General features: G+C 63.7%; 1 protein-coding gene across 1 annotated transcript; it reads left to right on the top strand.

The window, feature by feature from the left end:
- The first annotated feature begins 386 nt into the window (after positions 1-386).
- Positions 387-7,493, top strand: PARP6 (poly(ADP-ribose) polymerase family member 6). Its single transcript, XM_086620071.1, is given in 24 exon segments — positions 387-399; positions 1,248-1,325; positions 1,454-1,548; positions 2,356-2,416; positions 2,549-2,639; positions 2,734-2,800; positions 3,073-3,222; positions 3,457-3,622; positions 3,624-3,638; positions 4,014-4,067; positions 4,174-4,269; positions 4,362-4,454; positions 4,530-4,655; positions 4,759-4,811; positions 4,955-5,035; positions 5,300-5,348; positions 5,806-5,918; positions 6,015-6,087; positions 6,250-6,319; positions 6,688-6,749; positions 6,751-6,768; positions 6,880-6,943; positions 7,137-7,221; positions 7,308-7,493. Coding segments are annotated over 24 exon segments (1,866 nt in total). The 5' UTR covers positions 387-396; the 3' UTR covers positions 7,411-7,493.
- Positions 7,494-10,483: the final 2,990 nt, after the last annotated feature.

Below are 10,483 nucleotides of genomic sequence, written 5' to 3'. Positions count from 1 at the left end.
TGTGTGACCGACCTCCCGGGGGTCCCCCGGGGTGGGACCGCGGGGACCTTTCCTGGGGACGCCGTGGAGCCGGGATGGGTGCTCCGCCGTGGTGATCCCGTACTGGGGACACTGGGGACACTGGGGGCCCCCGCCGGCCCCGTGGGCCCCGCAATGGCCGCCCCGACCCCAGAGGCCCGCGTGCCGGGGGGCACCGGGGGGTGTCGGGGGGCACCGCGGGGTACGTGGGAGTGCGGAGGGGGGGGGGGGAAGGGGTGTGGGGGTCCCCCCGGTGACGTCAGCGGCGGCGTTGCCGGGTGACGGCGGTGGCGCCCGGGCCCTGACGTCACGGCCCAATGGCCGCCGGCCCGCCCGGCAGCATGGAGGCGGTGGCAGGGCCGCCCGGCCGCCGCTGAGATGGTGAGGGGCGTCCCGCCGGCCGCGGGGGGGGGACGCGGGGCGACGGGGACCCCCCCGCCACGGCGCGGCGGAGAGAGCGGGGCCCGGGGGGGGGAGGGGCCCTTCCTCGCGATCCGCCGGGCCCCCCCGGCGGCTCCGTGCGCGGCCCCATCCCGCGGCCCCATCTCGCTGTCCCCATCCCGCTGTCCCCATCCCGCTGCCGCCATCCCGCTGTCCCCATCCCGCTGTCCCCATCCCGCGACCCCCATCCCGCTGCCCCCATCCCGCTGCCGCCATCCCGCTGCCCCCATCCCGCTGCCCCCATCTCGCTGTCCCCATCCCGCTGTCCCCATCCCGCTGCCGCCATCCCGCTGTCCCCATCCCGCTGTCCCCATCCCGCGACCCCCATCCCGCTGCCCCCATCCCGCTGCCGCCATCCCGCCGCCCCCATCCCGCTGCCGCCATCCCGCCGCCGCTATCCCGCTGTCCCCATCCCGCTGTCCCCATCCCGCTGTCCCCATCCCGATGCCCCCATCCCGCTGGCCGCATCCCGCGGCCCCATCCCACTGGCCCCCTAATCTGCTCCCCCCCAAACTGCTCCCCCTGTCCTGCTGCCCCCCATCCTAATGGCCTCATCCTGCTGTCCCCCCATCCTGCTACCCCCCTACTTGCTCCCCCATCCCGCTGCCCATCAAATGGCTCCCCCCAAATCGTTCCCCTCAACCTGCTGCACCCCAACCTGTTCCCCCAACCCGCTTTCCGCTATTTGCCCCCCAGTCTGCTCCCCCAACCACCCCCCCCCCATCCCCACTGCCCCCCAACCTTCTCCCATCCCCTAACCTGCCGCCCCCCATCCCTCTGCCCCCCAGGACCTCAAGGGCCAGTACTGGACGGACGATGACTCCGACGGGGACAATGAGTCCGAGGAGTTCCTCTACGGCGTCCAGGTAAGCCCTGCGGGTGCCAGGTCCCATGGGTGCCAGGGGGCTTAGGGACCCCAACATGAGCCCGATCCTGCGTGTGTGGCTGCGGGGGGGCTCCGGATGTAACGGTGCCGCGGGGTGCTGTGCCACAGGGGACCTGTGCCGCCGACCTGTACCGTCACCCGCAGCTGGATGCCGACATCGAGGCCGTGAAGGAGATCTACAGCGAGAATGCCGTGGCCGTCAGGTGGGTGCACCTGCCAGCCCCCACACCCACCCGTGCCATTCCCGGGCGCCCAGCTGGGCCATCCCCAGGGCACCTGGTCGTGGCATTGCCAGAGAACTCATCTGTGGCATCTCTGGGCGTCCGGCTGTGCCGTAGCCAGGGCACGCGGCTGTGGCATCACCAGCCACCGCTCCATGCCATCTCTGGGGCACTTGGCCATGGTATCCCTGGGCATTTGGCTGTGCCGTACCCAGGGCACCCAGCTGTGGCATCACCAGGGCACCCAACTGTACAACCCCTGGGGCACCCAGCCTTACCATCCTGCAGGCAGCCAGCCATGGCATCACTGGGGCGCCTGGCCGTGGCATCCCCAGGAACCCAGCCATGACATTCCCCACACACCCAGCTGTGCCATCCCTGTGGCATCCACCTGTAGCATACCTGGGGCACCCGACTCTGGGATCCCCAGGCACCCAGCAGTGGCATCACCGGGGCACCTGGCCGTGGTATCCCTGGGCACCCAGCTGTGCCATCCTGTGGCACCTGGCTGTGGCATCACCAGGGCACTAGGCTGTGGCATCTCCGGGCACCTGGCCGTGCCATCCCTGGGGCCCCCAGCTGTGCCATTCCCAGGCACCCATCCACAATCCAGGTGCTCTCCCCCTGCCACCCCGGTCTCAGGGGTGCACACACTTGATAGACAAGGAGCCACATGTGCCCATCACCGCCCCACGAGCCTTCCCTCCCTGGCATGGTGGGCATCAGGTGGTGGTTCCGGCACCGTGCCAGCCTCACCCCACCTCCTGGCGGTGCCACATGTCTTCACAGGGAGTACGGGACCATCGATGACGTGGACATCGACCTCCACGTGAACATCAGCTTCCTCGATGTGAGTCCCTGGGGTGCCCCCGCCGGCGTTGGCATGGGGAGGGTGGGGACATGCGCTCGGGGGGTCCCCAAATTTCCCTCCCTGGCTCGGGGTGCCCGGCAGCCGTGCCGAATCGTGGCTCTCCATCGGCAGGAGGAGGTGGCGACGGCGTGGAAGGTGCTGCGGACGGAGCCCATCGTCCTGCGCCTGCGCTTCTCCCTCTCCCAGTACCTCGATGGCCCCGGTGAGTGGGGACGGGCAGGACACGGTGTCCCCAGGTGCCCTCAGGACAGGCACCACGGTGGCACCACGGCTTCTCCTCCTTCATCTCCCCGCAGAACCGTCCATCGAGGTTTTCCAGCCGTCCAACAAGGAGGGCTTCGGGCTGGGTCTGCAGCTGAAGAAGTAAGAGCTGAAACGCGGCGGGCACCCAAGGGTGGTGGGTGGGGTGGTCCATGGGGGTCACCGTTTTGCCCCAAAACTGGCTAGGTGCCACGTGTCCGCATGCCACCGCCTTTTACCTGCCACACAGCTCCGTGATGGGCTCACCACCGGCTTTGGGTGGGGAAGAAGAGGAGCTGAGTGGCATGGCCCACCCATGGACGGGGCTCAACAGGCACCGGAGCACCCGTGGGTGCTGGTACCCTACTCGAGCACCCATGCCACCTCTCTTCCAGGATCCTGGGCATGTTCACGTCCCAGCAATGGAAACATCTCAGCAACGATTTCCTGAAGACCCAGCAGGAGAAGCGGCACAGTTGGTTCAAGACGAGTGGCACCATCAAGAAGTTTCGTGCTGGCCTCAGCATCTTCTCCCCCATCCCCAAGTAAGACCCCGACGGTGTCCCCGAAAGATCAACCCTCTGTCCCTGGCTGGCTGGTGACCTGGCACCGTGCCTCAGTTTCCCCGCTCGCCCCTCGGATGCTTCTGCTGCCTACCAGAGGCCGAGGAGGTGGCGGTTGTTCCCGAAAACCAGCCCAAGGGTGAATTTGGCACCGGGTGACGGAGGAGTGGGGGACGGTGACAAACTGGGGAGCTCAGGGGGATTCTGTGCCTGCAGGTCTCCCAGCTTCCCCGTCATCCAAGATTCGGTTCTGAAGGGCAAGTTGGGCATTCCCGAGGCTCGTGCCAACCGCCTGATGAACCGCTCCGTCTCCTGCACGGTGAAGAACCCCAAGGTGGAGGTTTTCGGCTACCCCCCCGCCAGCACCCAGGCAGGTGTCGCCCCCCTTCAACATCCTGGTGGGTGCCTCTCCGCCTCGGGGTTTTTTTTCCTCTCCTTTCCCTTCCCAGATTCCCAGGGGCTGGTCCGGGCTCGGATCGTTTGGCGTGGGGTGGTGGGACCCTCTTGGGTTGGGGGGAGCCCCTTTGGGGTTTGTCCCCAGCACCCTTGGGGTGCTGTTGGGCAAGCGGGCCGCCAGCCGCGCGGTCCGGTGGGGTTTTACCCCTCTCTTGGTGCCACGTCCGTGCTGCAGCCGCGTCCCCGGGAGGGTGTTGGCGTGTCGGGGGCCCCGCTGTGCCAGGGTGGGGGGCGCTCGGGGCTGCCGGTGCCGCGCAGGGGTGGGTGCGCGGGGGAAAGGGGATAACGCAGCTGGCTCCCCTCCGGCTCCGTCGCAGGTCGGCGGCCACTGCAAGAACGTCCCAACGCTGGAGTACGGCTTCCTCGTCCAGGTGAGCGTCCTGCATCCCGCTCAGCCCCGTCCCGCTGCCCGCCGCGTCCTCGGGGAGCACCGTGGGCACCGCGGACGGGGCTGACTGCCACCATCACCTCCCTCAGATCATGAAGTACGCGGAGCAGCGGATCCCGACGCTCAACGAGTACTGCGTGGTGTGCGACGAGCAGCACGTCTTCCAGAACGGCTCCATGCTCAAGGTGCGGCGGCGCGGAGCGGGCGGGCGGGCGCGGGCTGTCACTCCGTGTCACCGTCCTCCAGCCTCTCTCCATGGCTCCTGTCCCCTCCGCAGCCGGCGGTGTGCACCCGGGAGCTCTGCGTCTTCTCCTTCTACACTCTGGGCGTCATGTCCGGCGCGGCGGAGGAGGTGGCCACGGGCGCCGAGGTAGGGGTGCGCGTGGTGGATGACTGCTCCGTCGCCTCGGGGTGCTGTCCCTTCACCCCGCGCTCCGTCCCCAAGGTGGTGGACCTGCTGGTGGCCATGTGCCGCGCCGCCCTGGAGTCCCCTCGCAAGAGCATCATCTTCGAGCCTTATCCCTCTGTGGTGGACCCCAACGACCCCAAAACACTTGCCTTCAACCCCAAGGTAAGTGCCAGGGGAGCAACACTCTGCCGTGCCGGGGGGCGATGGGGCTGTGGGGAGCCCCAAAGACCCCTCTGATGGCCACCTCTCTCCTGCCCATATGTAGAAGAAGAACTACGAGCGGCTGCAGAAGGCCCTGGACAGCGTGATGTCCATCCGGAGATGACCCAGGTACGCTGGCATGGCCCCGCACCACCCTCGGCCCTGTGTGAGACCCCCCCAGTGCGGGATCCTTCACCGGGGGTGCCGTTTTTGGTGCCCATCTCCATCTGCCCGCGGTTGCCGGGCACCCACACTCCCTCTCACCTCTGCCAGGGGTCCTACCTGGAGATCAAGAAGCAGATGGACAAGCTGGACCCCCTGGCCCATCCCCTCCTGCAGTGGTAAGGCCGAGGGTGCCGTGACCCCGTCCCGCTGCCCGATGTCCCTCCCTGCTGCCCCACGTCCCCCGGGACAGGGGATGGGGTGGGGAGCAGCCGGGAATCCCTGGCACAACCCCCTCAGCCCCTTTCTCCTGGGGAATCGCGACCATCCACCGCCTCAGGGCACGTTCGGTCGCGGCTTCTGGCTCGGCCCCATTGCCAGGGGAGGGTGGGACCACCCTGTCTGACCTTCCTCCTCCTCTTCTTCCTCCTCCTCTTCCCAAGGATAATCTCCAGCAACAGATCCCACATCGTCAAGCTGCCCCTCAGCAGGGTAAGGGGCCTGGGATGGAGGGTACGGAATGTGAGATGGAAAGGATAGGATGCAGGATGTGGGATATGGGATGCGGGATAGAGGGTACGGGATGCAGGACATAGGGAACAGGGTGCGGGCTGTGGGATGGAGGATGCGGGAAGAGGGCTGTAAGGAATGGGGGTGGGCGATATGAGGGACTGGGATGCAGGATGCGGCCGTTGGGATGGGATCTGCGTCCTGGGAGCCGTGGGAGGCAGGATTTGGGCTACAGGGTGGAGGATGTTTGACGTGGGCTGCGGGATGGGGGACGAGAGACAGGAGATGCCGCCAGGCCTCCTGGCAAGCTCGGATCGGGCAACGCAGGGCAGGGATGGGCACGGGGCCAGGCTGCCGTGCATGATCTCTGTCTGTCTGTCTGTCCGTCCGTCCTCTCTCCCCGCCGGCGCCACCTTTGCTCCTCCGTTTCCCCTGGTAGCAGCTGAAGTTCATGCACACCTCCCACCAGTTCCTCCTGCTCAGCAGCCCCCCTGCCAAGGAAGCCCGGTTCCGCACCGCCAAGAAACTCTACGGCAGCACCTTCGCTTTCCAGTGAGTTGCCGGAGGGGGCGGCGGGAACCCCCCAAAGGTGGTGGGTGCCGTGGGGGCGGGGTGCCGCGGGGCTGACGCACGGATGGCTTTTTCCAGCGGCTCTCACATTGAGAACTGGCACTCCATCCTCCGCAACGGGCTGGTCAACGCTTCCTACACCAAACTGCAGGTAACGCTGCGCCCGCCGCGCCGGGCACCCGCCGCGCGGGGCGGGCAGGGAGAGGGACGCAGGCAGCCGGAGGCGCTGCCCGCAGAGGCCGGGCTGCCTCCGCCACCGTGGCCAAGCGCTCGGGGTGACGCCGCGTCGCTCACCCTGGTGTTTTCCTGCAAGCTGCATGGAGCAGCCTATGGCAAGGGCATCTATCTGAGCCCCATCTCCAGTATTTCCTTTGGATACTCAGGTAAGAGGCTGCCTGCGCTGCCCAGTGCTGCCTGCACTCCCGTTTCCCGCTCCCTGCATGGGCCCGGGGACGCTCGGCATCGTGCTGGCTGGAGGAGCCGTGTGGGAGCGGGCAGCGTCCTGCATCCTTCCCACCCGCACCAGCCTCATCCCAGCCAGGTCGGGGCTTTCTGATGCACCGGAGAATCGAAACTCCGACGTTTTCCAGGCTCCAAAAGCCACCGTGCCCACTTTTGGGGGGTTCCAAGGGTTCGGCCCGCAGGGTGGGAGCACCCAAAATGGTCGATTCCGTCTGTGGCATGTGTCCCCGCATCACCCCAGGGGTGCTCCCTGCCTGGGAGTGACGGCCGCCTCCTGGCTTCTCCGCAGGGATGGGGAAAGGGCAGCACCGGATGCCTTCGAAGGATGAGCTGGTGCAGAGGTACAACCGGCATGAACACCATCCCCCAGGTGAGGGACGCCGCGGGAGGATGGGGACGGGGACATGGCACCCATGGGTGCTGGGGACGGGGCGCACCCAGCCTGACCGGCGGAGGGTAACGCCGGCCGCTCTCCCCGCAGACGCGCTCGATCCAGTCCCGCTTCCTCCAGAGCCGCAACCTGAACTGCATCGCGCTTTGCGAAGGTGTGGGGAGGCGCGGGGGGCGGCATGGGGAGGGGTGGCCCGACAGCACCCACGTCCCCGGTTCCATGGGTGGGCATCCCAGTGGGCACGCTTTCCCTTTTCCGGAGGGAGGGAGGGTCCCCCCACCCGCAGGCTGCTCCCAGCCGGGACCTCCGTCCCCCATCCGCCATCCAACAGCCTCTTCCCCCGGCAGTCATCACCTCCAAGGACCTGCAGAAACACGGCAACATCTGGGTCTGCCCCGTCTCGGACCACGTCTGCACCCGCTTCTTCTTTGTGTGAGTCCCAGCTGCGCCCACCCCGCTGGCACCCCCAGGACCCCCCTGGGATACTCCCTTACCCCCCACCACGTCTCCCCTTCCAGGTACGAAGACGGCCAAGTGGGAGACGCCAATATCAATACTCAGGACCCCAAAATCCAGAAGGAGATCATGCGTGTGATCGGGACTCAGGTGTACACAAACTGAGCGGCAGCGGGGACCCCCCGGGACCCCCCGGGCACCGAGCAAAGATCCCGGGCGAGGCCGGGAAAGGACAAGTCGGATTTGAGTCTCGAGACGGGGCCGACGCCGGCGGCTCCACCCTGTAGGCATCAAGCGTCCAGCGAGCACCAGGCAGGTTTAGGGTCCCTCGTCCCGTCCCTGTCCCATCTCCCAGTGTCCCCGACCCCGTGGCAGCACGGAGAAGGAGCTGTTGGGGCTGGCGTGGCCGGCGGCCGCCCCGCCTGGCGTTGGCAACAACGGTGTTTTTATCAATGAACGAGAAACCGAAGCAAAAAAAAAAGAACCAACAACAAAACAAACCCAAAAAAATGGAGAAAAAAAAAAAAAGAGAAAAGGAATCTGTGTCGGTGTGAAGTATTTAAAAAACGTGGGGGCGTGGGGAGGGGATGGGATGGTGGGGAAGGGACCGTAAGGGATTGGGGCCACGGGGAAAGGGAATCACAGCACCATCCCACCGTGGCAAAGGGATTGTGCCATGGCAGAGACTGGCACACAGAACCAGAAGGGAACGCCCAAGCCGATCCCAATAACTACACGGCTGCGGAGCTGGCACCGGCACGGCTGCGTCCTGCTACGCCCAAACCCAAATGGAAACCCCTTGGAGAAGGGCCGGAGGCTGCTGGGGCTCAGCGCTGGGACCCCTGGGTCATGGCGTGCGCCATCGCCAGCACCCGTGGGTGCCACCCTACTGGAGACACGGGTGTTGTTTTCAACCAGGATTTATTAAAAATGTTAAAAATTGACTTGGAAAAATATCCTGGGTTAGGTACAGCCACCGGCTGAGCCCCGACAGGCTCGTCGCACCGGCGCTCTCGCTGTGTCCCGTGCCCTCGGCGGGGGGTGACGGAGGGACCTCCAACTCCATCCGCCACCGCTCATCCCACACCGCCTGCTCCGTGTCCCCAAGGCCACCCAAACCCGGGCAGGAGGGGACGCCAGGCCCCACGCCACCCATCCCGTTTTTTGGCTTAGATTTGTGAGTTTGGGGTTTTTTTTTCCTCCCTTAAATAAAAAACCAAATCGAGCCGCTTTCCCACCATCACCGCAGCCGCTACCGTCCTCCAGAAGCTCCTCCATCGCTCGGGAAGAACGGCGAAAGCGCATGGAGCGGCTCCTGCCTCCGTCCCCTCCGCAGCCGCGGTGAATTCCTGCGGAAAATGGTAATTCCTGGAAAAAAAAGCAAATCAAAAGAGAAGCCCACGTTCCTCTCTCGGCTTCACCAAATTCCCGGTGGATGCTCCGGCCTGGCCGGAGTCGAGGTGGTCAAAAAGGGGTCGCCGGCGTCGCCTTCGCGGGGAATTGGGGTGGTGGGAGACGGCAGCGCTTGCTCCAAAGAACCAACCAAGGTGACGATTTTGACAAAATAAGTTTATTTCGCTTCGCTTTCGTTTCTGCCGAAACCTCACATTTTTCTTTTCTTTTTTTTTTTTTTCTGTTTTTTTTTTTTTTCTTTTTCTTTTTGGCTGGAAAAAAAAACCAACCCACCCCCAAAAAACCCCCAAACCAACCAAAAAAAAAACCGCAAAAAAGAAAAAAAACCCGCATTGCTTCACCCTCTTCCGGGGGGCGACCGAGGGGCTTTTTCCGTCAGCCCGACTCCCCCCGCCACCGGCTCCCGCCTGGGCCGCGGGCGCCCCCGCAACCCCCCGAAAAATATCCTGCCCCCCCCAGCTCCACATCCCCTTATCCCCAGCCTGGAATCGGCCCCCCCGAAACTGAGCCCTTGAGCTGTGCTCCTCTAGGAAACGCTCGAGGTTTTTCCTCAACCTTCTTCATTTCTGGGTTTGTTTTTGTTTTTTTTTTTGTCGTCTTCTTTTTTTCTTGATTTTTTTTTTGTGTGTGTGTGTGTGTGTGGTTTGTTGTCTTGTTTTTTTGTGTTGTTGTTGTTGTTTTTTTAAATTAATTTATTTATAGATATATTTAAAAAAAGCAATAGTCCTTTGGTCCCTAAACTCTAAGGAATGATATGACTCTGAAACAAGTAACCCTATGTCCCTGTGCCAGTGACAAGCAGGGGGAAGCGCGTGTCCCGCTGCCCTGCTCCATGGGATATATATATATATACTTATTTATATATATCTTCTATAAGTCCAACATCCTCTGATCCTTGTTTTCTTTTTTCTTCTCCCCCCTCCCTCCTCCCGACGTGGGGAAAAAGAAAATCTTGCCGTTTTTCTTCCTTTTTGTTGTTTTTTTTTTTTTGCCAAACAAGCATCGTCCAGGTGAAGCGCCCGAGGCTGGTCCCATCCCACCGGCTTTGGTTTAAGAATCCGTTTGGAGCCTCTTTTCCTCGTTTCTCCTGGGAAATCGGTAGCAGCAAATGAGTGCTTTAAAAAAAAAACCCAAAAGACCAACAAAGGTAGATCGTATCCCGGCTGCCCGGTGCCGTCAGCTTTTCTCCCGGCAAGGGATTCGGTGAGTCCCGGCGAGTGGCCGGCGGCGAATCTCAGCCCCGGAGCTGCATCGTTCTCCTCCTTCCTCGTCTTTCCTCGCTCTCTTGTTCCCGTTAAGTAACAAACAAGACCGGTTTGGGAAAAAAAATATCAAAAAAAAGAAAAGCTACGACCAGAATGGCTCTCTTCTTCGCCGTTTTCTCCATCGCCTCCTCCTCTTCTTCCTCGTCTTCCTCCTCCTCTTCCCTCCTCCGGGATGCGTTGCAAAGAAAGAGAGTTACGGGTTTGGATACTGCACTTGGGGAAGGGGAAAGTCGTCAGACACCGCAGGACGCCCGACCTGCAAAACAGCGAAGGGGCCGTCAGCGTGTGTCCTGGGGGAAGGAGGGAGGGAGGACGGAGAGCGGGACGGAGAGCGAGACCCAAACCCCAGTCTGAACCACACACGCCGACGGGCGCAGAGACCCCCACACACACACTCAAGGACATTTTTTGGAGAAAACATGGCACTTGTGATGCTTCAGGTGAGCCCAGCCCCACTGCCAGGTCCCCCAAGGGCAACGCAGGGGGTGCAGTGGGGCCAGGGGAGCCCCCCCAGCGCTGTTTCCCCCCTCACCTCTCCGCAGGGCCAGGGTGAGCACGGG

This window comes from Tauraco erythrolophus, chromosome 14 (genome assembly GCF_009769465.1).
Source record: "Tauraco erythrolophus isolate bTauEry1 chromosome 14, bTauEry1.pri, whole genome shotgun sequence".
NCBI lineage: Eukaryota > Metazoa > Chordata > Aves > Musophagiformes > Musophagidae > Tauraco > Tauraco erythrolophus.
Note: the sequence above shows the minus strand (reverse complement) of the source record. Positions and strands in the feature narration are given on the sequence as shown.